This window comes from Anolis carolinensis, chromosome 1, assembly GCF_035594765.1.
Source record: "Anolis carolinensis isolate JA03-04 chromosome 1, rAnoCar3.1.pri, whole genome shotgun sequence".
In the NCBI taxonomy this organism is placed as follows: Eukaryota; Metazoa; Chordata; class Lepidosauria; order Squamata; family Dactyloidae; genus Anolis; species Anolis carolinensis.
The window spans coordinates 96,505,584-96,527,601 of record NC_085841.1 but is presented as its reverse complement, the minus strand read 5'-3'; the positions used below and the strand labels follow the sequence as shown (position 1 = coordinate 96,527,601).

General features: G+C 38.7%; 1 protein-coding gene across 3 annotated transcripts in view; it reads left to right on the top strand.

The window, feature by feature from the left end:
* Window positions 1–21,524, top strand: part of dse (dermatan sulfate epimerase) — a 53,214-nt gene extending 31,690 nt beyond the window's left edge. Inside the window, exons 2-6 of one of the 3 annotated variants that reach the window (XM_062979743.1) lie at window positions 165–633; window positions 11,401–11,654; window positions 12,717–12,956; window positions 15,431–15,638; window positions 17,320–21,524. In XM_062979743.1, the coding sequence (XP_062835813.1) occupies window positions 218–633; window positions 11,401–11,654; window positions 12,717–12,956; window positions 15,431–15,638; window positions 17,320–19,078 (2,877 nt within the window). In that variant the 5' untranslated portion in view covers window positions 165–217 and the 3' untranslated portion in view covers window positions 19,079–21,524. Of the gene's footprint in view, window positions 1–164; window positions 634–11,400; window positions 11,655–12,716; window positions 12,957–15,430; window positions 15,639–17,319 lie in introns of those variants that run through there. The other 2 variants (XM_016997740.2, XM_016997743.2) reach the window with 2 other exon arrangements.
* Window positions 21,525–22,018: the final 494 nt, after the last annotated feature.

Below are 22,018 nucleotides of genomic sequence, written 5' to 3'. Positions count from 1 at the left end.
AGAGTGTTGTACAGGATTATGGCAAAGGATATCAGGTAATAATTTAGGTTTTGCAGCAAGGATGTGTGGCATATGTATATGATGCTTCTGCTTCTAATTTTGTCCTAACCGTTGTTAGTTTGATTCAAGATTACTGACCTTTCCACTTTGATTTTGCTCTCTAGGCCCCTTCAAAGATGGTTCGGCTGCCATTGAGACCTGGAGCTCTAATGCCACAATGAGGACTTACACACGGGGGGCTCCCAGTGTGTTTTTCATACATATGGTTTGCTTTGCACTAGTCTACACCACAGACGAAATCCTGAGCACAGTGGTTCCCTTTGTCAATGCCAACTACGATAGCTACCCAATGCTCTACTTTTCCAGAGAGGATATTCCGGATTTGCAGACTAAGGCCACCACTACACACCAGCACATTGCAGTGCGGTTAGTCGAAGCTGTGCAGATCATGCTATCAAACCCATTGGAATACCTTCCTCCTTGGGACCCCAAGGACTTCAGCGCTCGATGGAATGAAATTTATGGCAACAACTTGGGCGCCCTGGCAATGTTTTGTCTACTTTATCCAGAGAACATTGAAGCCATTGACATGGCCAAAGATTACATGGAAAGAATGGCAGCTCAGCCTAGTTGGTAGATTTTTGTCTCCTTATTTTTATTGCAAAACTCATTTATTTATTATTTAAAATTCAAAACAGTTACAGTTAAAACAACAGTTAAAAGAGATAATTAAAAACATCAGTTAGAAAAGCATAATTTAAAATTGCACAATTTCAAAACTGAATTATATGAAGCAAGAACAATTTAAGTGAGTTCCTTTTTAATGTTCTGACAAAACTAGTGTGTATACATATATTTAAAAACACATGAACAGAATCTTGCATTATTGTTCAAAATTTGCATATAAATTTAATCGTATAATCAAACGAGAATACTTAACTTAGATTCTTCAGTTTTAAGGGGAAAAACAGCAGCTTTAGATCTGTGATCTGGAATCTGTTTCCAGTCTAGAAAAAGTGCTTGGTCTGGTTTTCTACAGACTATCATCCCCTTATTTGAATTTTATCCTTCCAGAGGCTTTCCATACCTCCTTGGGCTGAAGTACCTTACTCTGTATGATGGCTTAGTTATCCTCATTATACAGGCAATAGCTCAGGTTAAACTTCATATATCCATACACACACACACACAAACATACAATTAATAGTCATAACAGGAGAAATCTTTCTGGGTGTAATAATAGTTTTATTGTATCATGAATAGTAAATAACAAAACCATTCCAACATGTATGCCAATTTGTTAGAGGTAGGTGTGGAGATCCGTGGTTTATGAAACTGGTATAATACTGTATTGTCTAGGTTATGACTAGCTAATTTTAAGATTGCCATTTCATATCTACTAAATGAAAGTATTATGGCATATTTGGTCATCAAACCACTATTACATTGATAGTTCAAGTTACATGGAGTGTTTTTTCTGTGTTTTCTTATTTCTTCTGGGAAAGAAATTAGATGCTTGCATGCATTTGTATATAAAATATAATCAGAGTGTCCGCAAGTTAGAAAACTTGATGAATCCAATTACACAAGTGATTAAACAAGTGTAGAAAGTGAGAGTCTTAAGAGCTGTTGGGATTGAAATGATGAATGAGTGAGTGTGAAGTTTGCTAGTGATCATTATAGATAAAAACTATCTCCCTTCCTGGGCCTTTTCTCATATCTACAATACAAAACTAATTTTCTTGTTCCAGAATCCAGCTCCTCAACCATTTGAATGATATTATTGTAAAGTGTGTTGTAAGGGAACATTTCTTTTCTTTTGCTTTATCTAGACTGAATCATTTGTAAGGCATCTCATTACTTCAAATAATGTTTTGTTTCTTTTAGTTGGAGTGTAGCTTGAAATCCTATCTTGTGCTTACATATCATGAATCTGAAATTGATTTTTCTCCCAAAGTACTGAGTTTGGCATATACTTTCCGACTAAGTGTCTGCTTGGCTACTTCTTTCAAAGCCAAGATAATGCAGATAATTCTCCAAGAGACCAAAGTATGCCACCTAATCCATTGTATTTTGTGCTGTATTTTATTGGTGTGTCTTGTCAGCTAAAGACTGTTGTATGGCATACATACCCTGCTCCAGTGTTTGACTTTCCAGGAGCCAGGGCATTTTGATCAGTAATAATAAGAATAATAAAACTAAGGAGTCGCCACAAACATTAGCAAAATCCACTAACTGGATACCATCTCTAATAATAATAGTACTAGTAATAATAGTAATACCGTATATACTCAAGTATAAGCTGAGTTTTTCAGCCCTTTTTAGAGCTGAAAAGGCTTCCCTCGGTTTATACTCGAGTGAAGGTCCTGGCCAGATTCTATTTGGGTCAGCTTATTCTTGTGTATATAGATAATCAGAGTTGGACAGTCTTATCTTATTAAAGTCTTATTATTATAATCTTAAATTACAGTTTTATGTAAATATTCAAAAACATTTAACCTAGTAATGCCTCAATTAATGTAATTTTATTGGTATCTATTTTTATTTTTGAAATTTACCAGTAGCTGCTGCATTTCCCACCCTCGTCTTATACTCGAGTCAATACGTTTTTCCAGTTTTTTGTGGTAAAATTAGCTGCCTCGGCTTGTATTTGGGTCAACTTATACTCAAGTATATATGGTTATAATAATTCCTATTTATTATCTGCCTCTCCTGATGGCTCGAGGTGGGGTACAGCAAAGTCAAAAACATATGAGTATAAAATACATACAATAAATTATAGATAAAATCCACAAATATAAAAAGTACACTAAACAGATACAGAATTGACATATAGTAGCAATAGAATGTAAATAAAAACTCATGTTGAAAGTTTGTGCATTTATTGTGGGGAAAGCATCCATGAAATATTCATAATTATCAAAGTATTTAAGAAAAAAGCCAGTCCACGAGTCGCATTTAAGATAGCTAGTTTCATTGAAGACACAGTTCCACCTATGGTTAACATTTAAAACTCTCAATTACGTTACTGTAGAGCCAAGCAGAAATAAATACTGGATTGATCTGCTACTGGTGTGTTGTGGTATCTACATACTTCATACTATTTATGACTGTGCGTGTTCTAAAAAAGATAGAAACAGCAAACAACCCAATCCACTTTTAAAAAAGAAAATAAAAACAAATGTGCTTCAATCACATGGGGTTTTTTTTTGGGGGGGGGGGGGCAGTTACCAAACAACACTCAGAACTAATACAAACTCTGGTAAGTAATGATCATGGACAGGAAGCTGAAGGGAAATGCTTATTTTTTTTCTTTTGTTTCCTCCATTTGCGAAGCTTCTGTATAAATTAATCTATATACAATCTGGTTTTTGGTTCTGCAATTGTTGAGTTATTCCCCTTGAGGAAGAATGCACCAGAAAGCTTGGAAATTTTACTTACATTCCTGATTATATCTCCTTTTTTAGGAGAGGGGGTGCAACGCAAGACCCGCTACACAATCAGGCAGGGGGGGGGGATCTTTATTTCAAGATCCCAGCCACAGCCAACAATAAACACGTATGCGTGTGCACACGCATCTGTGAGGCAATGAGGCACTGAAGGGAGTGATGGGTGAATTCACATAGACTATATGAATTGCAGTTCGCAACCAGAAGACATTCTGTTTGTCTTCATGTCTTCTCTCTTTATATGTTTGTTACAGGTTTTTAGTTTTAAAATGTTAGTATATGTCTCTTCAACATATATATAACCCAAACCTGGAGCCAATACGCAGCTTCCAATTTTCTCTCAGAAAGGCTACAAGAAATATACTAGCCAACTCTAAGGTTTCAACTTTCCAGTAACTTGACACACAACTGCAATATATATATATATATATATATATATATATATATATATATATATATATTTTGAAATAAAGAAATATTTATTTAAGAATTCTCTGGCATATAAAGCGTATCTTGTTACAAAGTTATTTCCTTCAGTTCCTCTTACATATAATAGATATTATCTTTCACTCTTTAACATCAATAAATTGACTGAAACTTTGTTTCAAAAGATTCTCTTTTTCTCTCAGCTTTCCCCCCACTGAGAACCTGGACCTAAACTAGTCCCTTAATACTTCAATACAACATTGGAAGCCACACACTTAAGCACACATCATCTTCCCTCTAGCTCATCATACTAGAGACTGAGCTAGCTTTTAAAATGTTACCTCCTTTTTCCTTCCAGCAAGCTCTGCTCCTAGCCAGGAGCCCCGGTGGCAAAGTGCGTTAAAGCACTGAGCTGGAGACCGAAAGGTCCCAGGTTCAATTCCTGGGAGTGGCGGGAGCGCCCGCTGTTAGCTCCAGCTCCTGCCAACCTAGCAGTTCGAAAACATGCCAATGTGAGTAGATCAATAGGTACCGCTCTGGCGGGAAGGTAACGGGGCTCCATGCAGTCATGCCGGCCACATGACCTTGGAGGTGTCTACGGACAACGCCAGCTCTTCAGCTTAGAAATGGAGATGAGCACCAACCCCCAGAGTCAGACATGACTGGACTTAACGTCAGGGGAAAACCTTTACCTTACCTAGCTCTGTCCCTTTCTTGCTAACCTCTCAGAATGGATACATTTCTACAGCAGTAGCTATGTTACCATGGTGATGTAACAACCAATAAGAAGTAGCTAACTCCTGCATACTTTTGCCATATAGCCAACATTAAATAACATAAAAAACAACAATACTCATTATAATAAGGTTTTCCATTACAGGGGGTGCCATTTTTGGAAAGATGTTAAAGCATGTTTCAACATATTACCAAGCCAACAAGTCACTTTTAATTTCCTTTTCCTGATTAAACTTTAATGTTCCAGTTATAAAAATGTTTTCTGTATCAGGTATTTACCCTCAAGCTAGTAAAATAAACACGATTCAGTGGTATATGTCAGATACAAAACATACAGCTTTTGAAACAATACACTGAGTTCTGCTCCACAGATAAGTCTCCACCAATGTGTGATTTATGTTAACATATGCCTTACTTCAGGCAGCTAGAGTTACTTTGATATATTTCAGGAAAAGTTGGATAGTTCATCTTGGATCAAAGCCATGGAAAACTGCAGAAAGTGCTTAAGAAACTGAGCATCTGGCTGACATTTTTTTAAAGTATCAACTTGTCAAAATGCTTCACCAGACTATAAGGGTTTTTTAATTGTCTCCAGAATGTTTCTATGATATTCTAGATGGTTAGACTTTCTGATAGAAATTATCAAAACCTCAGCCCCCAAATACAAGAAGAGTATACATAAACAGTCCAAGGTCAAGCCAATAAGTAAACAGAGATGCCAAATAATCACAGGAACTGACACAAGAGAAATCCAAATGACCGTTTCAGGGTCAAGAGCCAATTACAGGACCAGAAATGTGCTTTGGAGATAACGTAGCAAAATTTGACTGAGCTGCATCATTTTGTGTTGAATCATTTCTTCTAACTAGTTTTTACTAGGTAGAGTAGGACTGAATATTTTTCATGTACAATTTATACATGGTGTCCCTAAATACTTTGTATCTGAGTTCTGAAAGGAAAAACTGGCGGTGCTGGTATTATTATTATTACACTATGTAACAAAATTTGAAATTTTTTTAGTTCCCGGTTTGAAAGTGTTATCTCCTGTTTCGTTGTGCAGTACTCACTTTAAAAGTAGTTGTTATACTCCAGAAACTTCATTTTTGTGGTTGCCACCAACTATGTTGAATTGGTTGAGACTCTATGAGATATTTATTGAAAAACTATAGCAAAATGTGCTGCAGGTTGTCCCGCAAAAACAATTTTTGCAGTTTAATAAACCTTTTTCAAGTTATTATGATAGAACCAATTAGGAAATGACATTTATAACCTAGAACAAAAATCGTGTTACATAGTGTTATTATCATAATCATCATTATCACCACCATCAGTCATTGTCATCATTTCTGTGAGAAACGATATTTGTAACAAGTATCAAACTTAGCCTTGCTGACATAATTACATACTTTGCGATTTCAGTTTTGAGTTATAGGCTGGAAATCAAAATAGACAAGGTTCCTTTGTAGATATGTGATACCTAAAGTTACCATATCCTGTTTGATCTTGAAAGTTAAATAACATCAGCTTGGTTGGGAGATTGCCAACAAAATGCCAACTGCTGTAGCATTGTTTTAGACCAGGCATGGGCAAACTTCATCCCTCCAGGTGTTTTGGACTTCCAATTCCCAGAAATCTCTGCCAGCTTACCGGCTGTTAGGAATTGTGTGGAGTGCTGAGGTTTGCCCATGCCTGTTTTGGAGGAAGGAACTGGAAAAATCACCTCTGAGTATTCCTGACTTAAAGCTCTTAAATTCATGAGGTTGCCATAAATCAAGAGACTACTTGAAGGCACATTCACAGATACATGATTTGCTAGGACATCTTATGGTTTTATTCATATGCCACCAAATGAAATGCTTCAGTGAACATGAATGCCAAGAAGCAAAAACACCACGCTCAATGGGGATAGAGTTAAATTTGCCAGCATCTAATAAGTCAGTGCTTTGTGAGTTAAATGTGTGCAGACTTGTTCACTGAAGCGAATGTAGTACCTCAGTTAATTTGTCCAAAAAGCTTGATGATCTTGCAAGGAAATGACTGGTTTCAAGGGGAGATGTTTATAAATGTGGCTTTAGAACCAAATCTCTTGGAAACAAGCAGTAACAATTTTGATGGCTGTTTTTGGAAGCTTGATACAGAAACAAATGATGGACAGTGCTTTAGAGTGTATACTACAGGAAGAGTAGAGAAGGCAAACATAGACCATGCTGAACAAAGCATTTGATATGTATTGATATAGCAACTGAGGCCTTGATGAGGAAGCACAGTTATTGTTAGGAGGGCAAACAAGGATAGAAATAGTACTTTTAGCCCAAGTGATAAAAGACAGCATCCTAGATCTATCTGTCCACCTTATGGGTTAAAAGTGGGCACATGCTGCTCTGTAACACATGTCAAGTTGTAATGGGTGGTTTGTTACATTTTCTTGCCTTGGTCTTATCATCGTCTTATCTCTGCCCTAATTTTACTTTTTCTGAACATCAGTGTGAAGATGTAGGATTCAAAAGGTTGCACTTGATTTGTTAAACCATAAGTACAGTAGAGTCTCACTTATCCAAGCTAAATGGGCCGGCAGAAGCTTGGATAAGCGAATATCTTGGATAACAAGGAGGGATTAAGGAAAAGCCTATTAAACATCAAATTAGGTTATAATTTTACAAATTAAGCACCAAAACATCATGTTATACAACAAATTTTAACAGAAAAAGTAGTTCAATACACAGTAATGTTATATTGTAATTACTGTATTTACGAATTTAGCACCAAAATATCACGATATATTGAAAACATTGACTACAAAAATGGCTTGGATAATCCAGAGGATTGGATAAGCGAGGCTTGGATAAGTGAGACTCTACTGTATAAGGTAAAGGTAAAGGTTTCCCCTGATGTTAAGTCCAGTCGTGACCAACTCTGGGGGTTGGTGCTCATCTCCATTTCTAAGCCGAAGAGCTGGCATTGTCCATAGACACCTCCAAGGTCATGTGGCTGGCATGACTGCATGGAGCGCCGTTACCTTCCCGCCGGCGCGGTACCTGTTGATCTACTCACATTTGCATGTTTTCGAACTGCTAGGTTGGCAGGAGCTGGGGCTAACAGCGGGTGCTCATTCCACTCCCGGGATTTGAACCTGGCACCTTTTGGTCCGCAAGTTCAGCTCAGCGCTTTAACATACTGTGCCACCAGGGGCCCCATAAGTATACACATATTTTATTTGAATACTTTTATATTGGGAAATCTAAAGGTCCTACTTCCACTATCCTGTTGCTTACCTTTCCAACTCTACCAAGTTTTCTATTAGTGTTAGCACTGGAATATAATTTAGCATGCCCAGTCGTGCTGTGTGTGTTACCGCACAAGAGATTAGTGTTAATGAAATAGTTGAATTAGCATTTTTCAACTATTTTTTTCATTGAAGGAGTTGTCTGGTTTAATCATATTCTATGTTTGGAGGAAGCAGATATATTTCCTACTTTATAAAGAGGTATCTTACAAAATCAAGCTAAGGCCTAGGCCAATTTGATCAAATTCTTTCCAATAGCTTTCTATTCAACAAATATTCATCTGTACTTTATACCTATGTGGGTTTGCAATTTTGGCAGAATGAAAGTACAAAAAATAAGCAATTAATGCCTCATTAAATGTGTGGCTTATTGGGGATAACTTCTTGAGGTCTGTAATAATTTACTTCTTGGTAAATATGGAATAGTTGTGGTCAGTCATGAAAACGTGGAACAGTTCCATATTTCTCTGAAAGTAATCATCATGGGGTGATTTTACGATATTGCCTTTTATAAAATAAAATAAAAACTACAGAGGGAAATCAAGATGAGAATTAAAAATGAAATATGGGCAGACAAATGGAGAGATGATAGAATAGATAGATAATTATTGTCCTAAACTGAAAGAGCTGATCAAGTGACCATTCAGTTTGCTCAAGGTCTGATCCAGACATGAATGCATTACGTTCATAAAGTTTGTACATTTAGAGTGGAAGGATTTGCCAAAAAGAGAAGTAAACAAAAATAATCTTCCTCAGCATATGTAATGTTTTGATATGGCTTTGCGTAGAGCTTCACACCCATTGATTCCATAGTACATTTTGAAGGCAAATAAATGACTCCATAGTCTTAATATATGAATGTGTTCATAGTTCCTTTCATCGGTTTTCTAGGATCATTAGTGATCTACTACAATATTTATAAAGAACTAGAGAGTCTTTTAAAGATTTATCCAGATATAATTCATCTCCATATTTTAAGTTGCCTCTCCAGTTATGATGACCATGAATAGGAAAGAAATGGCTTAGGCAAGAAATGCTCAGAAATGGTTTTGTTTCTTCCTTCCTCTGAAATAAAGCTTACAAGACATGGAATTTGTTGGCTGTCTCTCATCCAAACACTAACTAAGACTGAGGCTATTTAGCTTTTGAAGATCTGATGAGATCTGGTGCCATTAGGGTGTTTAAGCCCCCCACAGCGGATACAACATCTAATTGAAATAGCCTAAAGAAAAAAAAGGCAACAAGGTGTTCATTTGTTTACAGAGTTTTTGCTTTGTAATTCTGCCTTTTCTACTCCAGAAGACACATTTATTTCAGTATAGATATACCCCAGTTAACAAAATTAACATCCACTTTTCTTTAGCAGAAACTTTGGTGTCAGACATAGAAATAACATAGAAAAATTAGAAGTAGTTTTCTACACCACAAAAAGTAACCGTTCACCATATTACAGCATTTTGTTCAAAACTAATATTATACATATGTGGAATGAAACTGACAGGCTAGCCTTGCTTTTTCAAACAAGACATTTCATATACATACACCTATTGATTAAAGTATGTCAGTGTACATAACTTAGCTTTCATATGCTCAAAAGTTGTAAAATAGTTCTTTCTTTGACAGAATTAATTGAAAACTTGGAAATGTATAGAAGATGCTAAATCGAAGGAAAAAGGTCTAAGCCCGAAGGGAAAAAAAGCAACCTGCCACAGACCACATTTCTAATCCATCTTTAATTAATAACCCATTTCTAATCTTTACTTGACCAAATTCCTAACCCATTTTGGCAACTTGGCAACATATTTACATTGACATACAACTATTGGCAGCGAAAAGTATGAGTGCTTATTAGAGACGTATAGTTACACAGTTATTCTTTTTCTCTGGCTGTGTATAGTGTGTTTTCATGGGCACCAAAGTACAATCCAACCCAAATTGATTGCTTTTAAGACACATTTTTCAGTGCTTGCAGGATTATTTTAATGCTAGGTAAAGACAATGTGCTGAACTTTCCAGTTGAAATCAGTAAATCTCAAAAGTGCTTTGGAATGATTATACATTACCGGTAGTAACACAGGCAGCTTACAGCTCTAGATCCTAGCACTAAGCTTTTAAATAGTTTGGGGAAAAAAGTAATCAAATCCATTATGGTTTTAAAGAATCATAAACGGTGTTGCCACAGCTATAACCATTTCTTTCTCATAGAATCATAGAATAGAGTTGGAAGAGACCACATGGGCCATCCAGTCCAACCCCCTGCTAAGAAGCAGGAAATTGCATTCAAAGCACCCCCGACAGATGGCCATCCAGCCTCTGCTTAAAAGCCTCCGAAGAAGGAGCCTCCACCACGTCCCTGGGTAGAGAGTTCCACTGTCGAACAGCCCTCACAGTGAGGAAGTTCTTCTCATTTGCAGTCTCTAATTTTCTAGCTCAGTAGTTAATACATTCAGCAAAAGGTAACATCCTTGATACTATAGTCAGGCAGACACTCAAACTGTGCTTGTGAAAAGCTACTGAATGCAGAGGAAAATCTGGTCAAAAGGATCTCCCATCGATAGTAGACTTCTGCTTAGCAAGTTTGATGGATTTAGACAGAGTCATGCAGTTCAACCTACTGTTGAATGGAGAAAGATTTCAGAGTGGATGGGTCAAAATCAACATTTTATGGGAGAGTTCTCCCTACCCCAACCCCTATAGTCAGATGCATAGTTTTTATGTAGCTTGTTTATATCTGATGTTTCCAATATGTGGAATAGTCACTCATGGCTAGGCAAATCAGGAAGGCTTGCCTGTGTCCCTAATTTTTCAGATTTCTGGGAGATGATGTGGGTAGGACAATTCAAATTTACTTAGAAATTAGCTAAGAGGGACTCAGCTGATTTCTGAACCAGTCCAACATGAGCTGCCTGTGACTTTTTGTATGCTTTCAAGTCATTTTAGACCTGTGCTGATCCTTAGATGAACATGTCTCACAGTTCTCTTGGCAAGATTTGTTCAGAATGGATTTGCAATTGTCTTCTTCTAAGGAAGAGAGAGATTGACGTGTCCAGAGTCATGGAGCAGATTTCCATGCCCAAACAGAAATTTGACCCAAGTTGCAGAGAATTTTAGTCCAACACTCAAACCACTATGCCACAAAGGTGCTCTTTCTGGTAACTTAATCATATCAGATTTTATATAGTTCCCTTGATGTAGTGATTTTTCTTTTCTGGAAGTGAAAGCACAGATAAATCAGGTGAATTTCCCTTTCCACAAAGATCAGCACCAGTTTCAAAGAAGGCAGAAAGAGCTCACATACCAATGAGTATTGATTTTTTTTTTCCTCACATTGTGGTCACTTGTGATATTCCTCTGAGTTTCGGAGCCATTTTACTAGTCAACTTGAGTAAATGGGAGACTGTGTTAACAAAGTGTGATATATTAAAATATTCCAAGATTTTTCAGTTATTCTAGATTATTTCTACAGCTAAAATGAGAAAGTATTGATGCTTCTCCTCTCTTTGACAGGTTAGTAAAAGATGCACCCTGGGATGAGGTCCCTCTTGCTCATTCTTTGGTTGGATTTGCCACTGCTTATGACTTCTTGTACAACTATCTTAGCAAGTCTCAGCAGGAAAGATTTCTTGAGGTAATTGCCAATGCCTCAGGATATATGTATGAAGCATCGTATAGACGAGGATGGGGTTTCCAGTATCTACACAACCATCAGCCTACCAACTGTGTGGCCTTATTGGCAGGAAGTCTTATTTTAATGAATCAAGGTAGGTGGGAAATAATGCGAAAGTCCCCTTTAAAGTGTATTTGAAACATTTGTTTGCCAGTTATGAATAACCTTTAGGAAATGCTTGATACATGTTAGTACTCAACATCTATTCTTATGAAACCAAGCTGGAGGGTATATTGGAGCCAGCATCTACTAGATCACTGTTGTCTTCCATTGGAACTTCATTTAGTTTGTCAGTACTTTCAACTGAAAAATGTTGTTAAATAAGTTAGCGGCCAGATGAACATTAGTTATTAAATTCTCAAAATGAATATGCAAATATTTTTACACTTAATTCTGCTTGAAGAATATATGTTCTAGGTTAGAAGCTTGAGAAAATTCCTTGTTTCTATTGTTGCGGTTGTTGCAAGTCTCAGAATAGGCCTCAGCCTGTGTTCATTCAGGCTGGTGAGTTCTGGAAGCTGTAGTCCAAAAAGATAACATTCCCAAAATCCTGGTCTAGATATTATTGGTATAATACTTTGGATAGGAGGTTTTGTTGTATGCCTTCAAGTCATTTCTGACTTAATGCAACCCTAAGGCAACCCTATGAAGGGATTTTCTGTACTGAGCAAGTGTGTTTTTGATCCAAAGTCACCCAGTGGATTTTCATGGCCAAGCAGTTGAAACATGGTCCCCAGGGTCATAGTCCAACACTCAAACCACTACACCACATTGGCTCTCTGGAAAAACATAGCTATTGAGTTTGTTTTGGTGTTTCAGAGTTCCTTTTTTAAAAAACAATGCTGAGATTTAGGGAATAATGCAGTGGTTCTCAACCTGAAGGTCCCCAGATGTTTTGGCCTTCAACTCCCAGAAGTCCTAACAGCTGGTAACTGGCTGGGATTTCTGGGAGTTGTAGGCCAATACACCTGGGGACCCACAGGTTGAGAACCACTGGAATAATGGATTATTTCTCCATTCCTAGTTAGGATGTACATTCCTATTTGCATGTATTTAGAGTCTCCATATACATCTATTTGCATCCATGTCTTTAAAAATACAATTAATTAGTCATATATGGGTGATACTAACATTACACCTGTATTTCATCTTCCAGGTTATCTCCAGGAAGCATACCTGTGGACTAAGCAAGTCCTAGCAATCATGGAGAAGTCTATAGTTCTGCTGCAAGAAGTGACAGATGGATCTCTGTATGAAGGAGTAGCTTATGGCAGTTATACCACCAGATCACTTTTCCAGTATATCTTCCTTGTCCAAAGGCACTTTGACATTAACCACTTTAACCATCCCTGGCTTAAACAACATTTTGCTTTTATGTATAGGACAGTTCTGCCAGGCAAGTAGCTCAATCCATTTGTTTCGAAACCCATTACAAATAGATCATTAGATATGGGCTGTGGTTGTGAAATACAGTGGCAGGCTGTGTGCCAATATAAATTCTTCTCTCAAAATATCCTTACCAGCATGGTTTCCAGTCATTAGCGATACTCAAAAAAGTAACTTTTCCATCCTCTGAAGTGTATACAGGTTGTATCATTTAGATCAACATGATCCAAACTTGGGTGTCTTCTCATTTTCTGTTTTTTTTATCTTGTTTGTGTCCTGTACAAACGTAATTCTTGTATATGAGCTTTGGCAGAACATCCCAGGTGGGAAGGGCCAGGAAGAGATTTATGTGTCATTTCCAAAGCTTTGCTGGTTCACACGCATCAAGGCAGAAGGTGGAAAGGATGGAGCTGGTGTTTACACAGACAAGTTCAGCAGATCTTTGTGAGGGGGGCTTGGATTCCGGCCCCCTTCACATGAAATTAGTAGGGCTCAAGTTAACTTAGTTGATGATGTTAATCCTTCAGGCCTTGGCTTGGGATGTGCTGCTGACAACAGACAGCCTACTTTTTTTGCAGATGTACATGTAGTCTTCCCTTGACAATGGAAGAGCACTGCCATGCTCTCCTGTGCCAGAAGAACTGTATGTTAGGTTTTCAGTCTAGATTGCCAGCATCCTTCCTTATTCATACAGAAGCGAGAGCAGAACAAAGGCACATGTAAACAAGTAATATGCAGGTTTAAGTTTGTATGCTAGCATGAACCAATGAGATAGCAAATCTTTTCCAGATTTTAGGCTGAACATTTTTGCAGGGTGCCAAACCTTATCCCTCAAAAAAGATCAGTCAATTTTGTTGACTCATTTTAAGTTCCGAGTTAAACCCAGAGTTTTATTCATTTCCCCATTGACATAAAAACCACCAACTGCCACATGTATGAAGCAACGTTTAGAATTCTTGATTTAAAATATAACGTAAGTGGACTGTCGCAAGAAAAAAAAGCCATGTGTTTTATAAAAACAGAATGTGGTCATTATGCTGACAAGGAATGTATTGGTTGTCTAGCACAGGGGTCCCCAAACTTTTTAAACAGGGGGCCATTTCACAGTCCCTTAGACAGTTGAAGGGCCGGACTATAGTTTTTTTAAAAAAACAATTAAGAAATCCCTATGCACACTGCACATATCTTACTTTAAAGTAAAAAAACAAAGCAGGAATAAATACAGCCTCAATCTTAATTATAATCATAATCATAATAAAAATAATAAAGAGGGTTGGAAGAGACCCCTTGGGCTATTTACTCCAACCCTCTTCTGCCTTTGTGCACCAAAAACACAAGCAAAGCAACTCTGACAGATGGCCACCCAGCCTCAATGTTGTTAATAATAATAATAGTACATCACACAGTCCTAAACACTTGGGAAGTGTTCAACTTGTGATTTTGTGATACAAAATCCTGCATATATATTTCATTTGCTGTGTTATACTGTGTCTTTGTGTCAATAATAATAATAATAATAATAATAATAATAATAATAATAAAGAGGGTTGGAAGAGACCTCTTGGGCCATTTAGTCCACCCCCCTCCTGCCTTTGTGCGCCAAAAGCACTAGCAAAGCACCCCTTAATAATTATTAATTAAATAATAATTAAAATACCATTATAAACAAGCAAAGCTTTGGAAGGTGTGCACCAGGTGAGGGAGGAGATGAGAAAGGCGCGCACCTTTCTCTCCTCCCCTGTGTCGCACGCACCTTCCTCGACAGAGGAGGAGGGAGCTGCTGCCACGGTGCCGGATAAATGGCTCCGATGGGCCGCATGTGGCCTCCGGGCCTTAGTTTGGGGACCGGGCTGTGGCGCAGGCTGGTGAGCAGCTGCTGCAATAAATCACTTCGACCATGAGGCCATGAGTTCGAGGCTAGCCCGTGGCAGGGTGAGCACCCGTCAATTAAAAATAAAATATAGCCCCTGCTCGTTGCTGACCTAGCAACCCGAAAGATAGTTGCATCTATCAAGTAGGAAATAAGGTACCACTTATAAAAAGTGGGGAGGCAAGTTTAACTAATTTACAACATTGGAATGAGGAAGTGAGGAAGTGCCATCAGAGTGGATGATGAAGCAGCTGCTCCCCCCTGTGGCCAGAATCAAACATCCCTTCAGGAGAAAGTTAAAATTGCCTCTGCGTCTGTCTGTCTGTCTCTGTCTGATGTGTTTATGGGCATTGAATGTTTGCCCTGTATGTGTATAATGTGATCCACCCTGAGTCCCCTTCGGGGTGAGAAGGGCGGAATGTAAATACTGTAAATAAATAAATAAATAAATAAATTGGGGACCCCTGGTCTAGCACATAGCTAAAGATACTATATTACAGTTCCCCGGGAGTCCTGATATTAGTGTGATGGTTCCATCACTGTGCTTAGATACACAATATTAGCTAATTTGCTTATTGTGTATATGGTTTTGGTTTTGTTTTTTCCCCCATTAGGATTCCAAAGGACAGTTGCTATTGCAGATTCCAACTACAACTGGTTTTATGGACCAGAGAGCCAGCTGGTATTTCTAGACAAGTTTATTATGCGCAATGGCAGTGGAAATTGGTTGGCTGATCAGATCAGAAGGAACAGAGTTCTTGAAGGCCCAGGAACCCCATCGAAAGGGCAGCGATGGTGCACTCTGCATACTGAATTTATCTGGTATGAGACAAGCAAATCTTTACAGTGTGTGTTATATGGAGAGCTTTTGGAGGGTTCTTTCCTTGTTAGTACTAGAAGTTGCATTCTCTTTATATTGAATCTGATATGCACAAGACCTGTCCTATCCTGCAGTATTGCTGCTTGAGGTCTTTAAATTGTACAATCTGATGCAAGATTAATCAGAAGTTCTTTTGTGTTCAGTCACGCTTATTCCAAGGAAAGTATACATAGGATTAAAGTTGCACATAATAATTCACAAATAATAGTAATTCGTGGTAAAGACCAGAAGGAAATGAGTGCGAATAAATAGTTTCTCTTCAAAAAGCTATTGTTGTTTAAAATGAAGCAATATTGGGAAGTTAGCACTGGGTAGCTTTATTAGCTATTAGTAACAAAAGATTGTGGGGATTTGGGGAAAGCAGACCATTCCTCTAAACCAGGTATAAAAAGGAATCAGGCTCTCACTTTTATTAGGTGTCTATTAGGGTGTGGCCACTGAATTTCCCTCTTCTACACAAATATTAAAGTTAGATAACCCTGACCACTTTTCACATGGCAGTGAAAACCCAATATACCCCTCCCCCGCAAAAAAACCATCTCTCCCTGCTTTTACAAACGTAGCTTTCTATGCAGAAGGCAAGGCTTGATTTCTTTCTCTAAGACCCCTTCTACACTGCCATATAATCCAGATTATCAAAGCAGATAATCCAGATTATTTACTTCAAACTGGATTGTATGAGTCCACATTGCCATATAATCCAGTTCAAATCAGATAATCTGGATGTTATATGGCTATAGCGTAGAAGGGGCCTAATTTACACTAGCAAGCTAGTTTTCTATGTACAGGGATATTTTAGATGGGAAAAGATCTAATTTTGTTTATGCAAGAAAAGATTTTCTGTTTCATAATGCATCATGAACTAGCCCTGGCAGTGCAGTCCTTTGCTTCTCTATTCCATAGTCTGCCCCAGTGCCCCTCACTCTTAGGAAGGGGCATTGGATTTCAGCCTTACAGTGTAATCCTATGCATAACAAATCAGAAGTAGTTCTCACTGAGTTCACGGAAGCTTGCTCCCAGGTAAGTAGAAATAGTATCAGTTGCTTTTGTACAGAAGCTTGTAATCTGGCCCTATGAAGTTTGTGAACATTGGAATGGAGAACGTATTAGACTCACTGGCTTGGCAACTGTTTCAGCTCAAGTCTATGCATGTTTGATCAGCTGATCCTGTTTTTACTCTAATTCAAATTGGTTACAGGGAAACTTTGGATGTTTTATGTGAAAAAATTGTTTAAACAAAGATGTTGACTGATTTTGCACAGAAGATAAAATGTTTGCATCAGGTAGGCTGATACTCTGTCCTCAAAGGCCCTCAGCTCAGCCTAGGAAAAAGTTGCCACTGCTGTATAGCTATGCACTTTTGCCTCACTTCTTTTAAAAAATTCTTTAGAGGTACAGTTGAACACAGAGCAATACTAAAAAGTTTTTTTCAAAGAAACAAAGGAAACAATCATATAAATGAAGTGTATCTTTCTTCATTATCTGAAAAGCTAGTGTGTTTTCCCTTCACACTGAGATAATAGACTCAGGGAGAAAATAAATATGAGCAAGATTGTCATTGAATTCTGAGATGTACTTAGTACCATTGTCATAACATAAGATTATTTTCTCTTTTTTCTTAAGGTATGATGCCAGCCTGGGTTTTGTACCTCCACCAGACTACGGTATTCCAAAACTGCATTATTTTGAGGACTGGGGAGTTGTAACATATGGAAGTGCATTGCCAGCTGAAATCAACAGACCCTTCCTCTCCTTCAAATCAGGAAAGCTTGGAGGCCGTGCAATATATGATATTGTTCACAGGAACAAATACAAAGACTGGATCAAAGGCTGGCGGAACTTCAATGCTGGCCATGAACACCCAGATCAGAACTCCTTTACTTTTGCACCTAATGGTGTACCCTTTATAACAGAAGCTCTGTATGGCCCAAAGTACACATTTTTAAACAATGTTCTGATGTTTTCTCCAGCTGTATCAAAGAGCTGCTTCTACCCATGGGAAGGTCAAGTTACAGAAGACTGCTCATCAAAGTGGTTGAAGTACAAACACGACTTGGCTGCAGACTGTCAGGGGAGAGTGGTTGCTGCTATGGAAAGAAGTGGGATCATCTTTATCAGGGGTGAAGGGGTGGGTGCCTACAACCCCAAACTAAAATTGAAAAGCCTCCAAAGAAACCTTTTCCTAATACACCCTCAGCTGCTTTTGTTAGTAGACCAAATACATCTCGCTGATGATAGCCCTCTGGAAATGGCAACCAGCTTTTTCCACAATGTGGATGTGCCTTTTGAAGAAACTGTGATTGATGATGTCCATGGGGCCTTTATTAGGCAACAAGATGGGCTATACAAGATGTATTGGATGGATGACACGGGCTATAGTGAAAAAGCTGTTGTCACCTCAAGAATGTATCCCAGAGGGTATCCTTACAATGGAACTAATTACGTGAATGTCACAACTCACCTACGTAAACCCGTCACTAGCGCTGTGTACCTCTTCATTGGACCTTCCGTTGATGTCCAGAGCTTCAGTGTTCATGGAGATGCTCAGCAGTTGAATGTTTTCATTACCACTGGTGAGCATGCCTACGCTATCTATTTGTGGACTGGAGAGGATAGAAGCCACTCTGTCTTTGCACAAGTTATTGCAGATCGCCAGAAGGTTCTGTTTGACAGAGCTGCTTCCATTAGAAGTTCCCTGGTATCAGAAGTAAGAGACTATGCTGCAGTCGTTGAGCAGAGCCTTCAGCATTTCAAGCCAGTCTTCCAGCAGCTGGAGAAACAGATTTTGTCCCGAGTGCGGAATACAGACAGTTTCAGAAAGACCGCCGAGCGCCTGCTGAGGTTTTCAGATAAGAGACAGACAGAGGAGGCCATTGACAGGATATTTGCAATTTCTCAACAACAGCAACAGCAAGGCAGAGCAAAGAAGAATAAAAAAGTGGCCAAAGGCTATAAGTTTATTGATACTGGCCCAGACATTTTTGCACAGATTGAAGTCAATGAAAGGAAAGTTCGGCAGAAGGCACAGACTTTGGCTCAGAAAGAACTACATGTAGATGAAGATGAGGAAATGAAAGATCTTCTGGATTTTGAAGACGATATATATGGGAAACACAAAAACAGTGTGTCCATCAAAGGCCGATCAGGTCTTTCACACATGTTGGCAACTGCTCGAAGTAGTGCTCCTTCAGTGTCAGCATCTTATACCCGCCTTTTTCTCATTCTGAACATTGTGATTTTCTTTATCATGCTAGCAATGCAAGTCACTTGGTTCCACAGAACCAAGAGCCTCCATGGCCAAAGATGTCTATATGCAATCTTGCTAGCTGACAGCTGCATATTACTGTGGTTGTATTCTTCTTGTTCCCAGTCACAGTGCTAGCAAAAGAAAAAAATGGGCCATAGCTGTTTACTTGACCATTCTGTGGTTAGATTATATATAGCAAAGCATTAGCCCTAATAGGGCTAGAGAATGTTTTATTTCTCTTCTGACACATTCCAAGAAACAGATTAACTTTTTGCAGTCAGAGGGCATAAGATTTAATGGGCATTGAAGCATTGGGCACATTTCTCAGAGTACCACCTAGGGTCAAGTGGATTTGTCCTATCAATGAATGTCATGTGTCCTTGTTCTAAAGTCCCACTTGTGGCATTGCATTTTCTTCCTCAGAAGCAAAATCCTGTTCTGCTGAGTTGTTTCATGAAATGTGTGTGCGTGCGTGTGTTTCAAATTCAACTGGGATGAATTTAATCTGATCCTAACTGGCGATTGCCCTGTGCCACAAAGATTGGAATGGATGTTTATATTGAGAGCAATGTTCCATTGTCCTCCAGATTCCTTTTGTATGCCACTGATTTTCTGTCTTAAAACATTAGCACTATGGCTAACAGTGGTTCTTCCTTCTCTCAGTCAGGTTCCAAAAGAAAGTACTCCCTGCCTTGCAGCCACCCTACCACTCCATTCAATGTGATGTGAAACCCTTCTCCCTTCCAATGTGACTTAGTAAGCCTAACTTAAATAGAGGTGGTGAGCTGACTTATGGCTCTTTGACCATTAAAAGCTTGGGTGTGCATACCTTTTATATCAGGGGTGGGAATATGTGTTCCTCCAGATGCTGGTGGACTGCAAGTCCCAGCAGCCTCAGCCAACATGAGGACTGCTGAGAGTTGCATTCCAAAACCAGTTGGAGGGCTGCCTGATTTCCAGTTGTTTTCAAAATGATAGACTACGATGCCAGGAGTTGCCTTACCTAGAGTCCCTTTCCCCTTTTATGCTGTGGGGAGGAGAAAGAGAAATAAGGTTTAATGCATGTTGGCTAATGCCACACAGAAATAAAAATTCTCCAATTTAACTATTAAGGCTTCTGCATTCCACATTGCAAGTTAATAGAATCAGCCACCACCAGTCTTAATAACATAAAGAAAACCTTTTAAGACCCTAAGGTGCTTTCAATACAGACTGTTTTCATAGGCCTGTTTCGGTTTATGTAGAAATGCTGAGTGACAAATCGACTCTTAAATTCTGAGACTGCCATCTAAGCAATGGAAGAAGAAAAGAAAATAGCTGATAGCTCCATCCTATCAGAACAAAAGTGAGAAAGATAGGACATGGTCATGACTGGAGGATATGGATATGGTTGTATCAGTAGGTGGGTATCGGTACTGGGAGTGTAGGTGAAACTGGGAATGGGTTGTGAACTACATGTCGGTTAAATGGGTGATGTCTGGCTCGACATCAGTCTATAGTGAAAAAGATCTTGGAGTTTTTGTGGACAAAAAGTTGAACATGTGCCAACAGTGTGATCTTGCAGCTAAAAAAGCCAATGGGGTTTTGGGCTGCACCAAAAGGAGTATAGTGTCTAGATCAAGGAAAGTCACGGTGCCTTTGTATTCTGCTTTGGCTAGACCTCACCTGGAACACTATGTCCAGTTCTGGGCACCACAGTTTAAAAGAGATATTGACATGCTGGAAAGTGTCCAGAGAAGGGTGAGTAAAACAATCAAAGGTTTGGAGACCATGCCCTATGAGGAATGCCGTAAAGAACCAGGCATGTTTAGCCTGCAAGAGAAGGTGGAGAGGAGACATGATAGCCATGTATAAATATGTGAGGAAGGAAGAGGGAGCAAGCTTGTTTTCTGCTGCCCTTAAAACTAGGGGCCCTTCCACACAGCCATATAACCCAGAATATCAAGGCAGATAATTCACAATATCTGCTTTGAACTGGGTTATCTGAGTCCACACTGCCATATAATCCAGTTCAATGTGGATTTTATACAGCTGTGTGGAAGGGCCCTGAGACTCAGAGTAATGGGTTCAAATTACAGGAAAGGAGATTCCACCTGAACATTAGGAAGAACTTCCTGTCCGTATGAGCTGTTCAACAGTGGAACCCTCTACTGGGAAGCCCCTTCCTTGGAAGCTTTTTAAACAGAGGCTGGATGGCCATCTGTCAGGGATACTTTGGTTGTGCTTTTCCAGGACTAGATGGCCCATGTGGTCTCTTCCAACTCTTATGATTCTATAAATGATTTATGCCTTTTCCATAGGAGACCAATTGGCAATAGCTGGAAGGTGATGTATTTGATCCTGCCATGTAAAAATTACCAACCCCAGATACCTAGAGTTCTTTGAAACAAGAATAGCATTGCTTCTACAATAAACAAATGTGACATTCCTGAATGCAACAATCATGGGGCTGATTTTTAAATCTTCTGCATTTGAAAATGAGGATAAGCTGAAGAACTGCTTTATTATTGTATGGCTTGCAGGAGATAAACCTTTTTTTCCAAATAGACCTTTGCTAAATAAACAGATTACAAACATCTCAGTTATGTGAATCATTCACTTGATTACTTTTCTTCTTCAGATTTGCATCTCTATAATAAGGAATGTGTATTTTCTGGTCCTTTACATATAGCTGTCACTGGATATGTTATTCAAGATTTTTTTAAAAGTCAAAACATGAAGAGTTTCTTTTATATTGTATGACATTACCTTCTAAAATCAGTATGGCTATAACAACATATGTGGCACATTTCCCAAGAGATAATGCAGATTGCTATGAACTTTTTTCCATCCCAAAATTTCCATGACTTCTGCTCTTTACTGCTGTCTTACAGATCCTTCTTCTTCCTTCTTTTGTAACTTTTATCCTTGCTATCCAAGGCTGTAGGAGCAGTTACGTGTTAAGTCTTAGGCCCCATCTACACTGCCATATAATCCAGTTTCTGAATCCAGATTTTCTGCTTTGAACTGGATTATATGAGTGTAGACTCATCCAGTTCAAAGCAGATAATCTGGATTCAGAGATGATATGTTAAT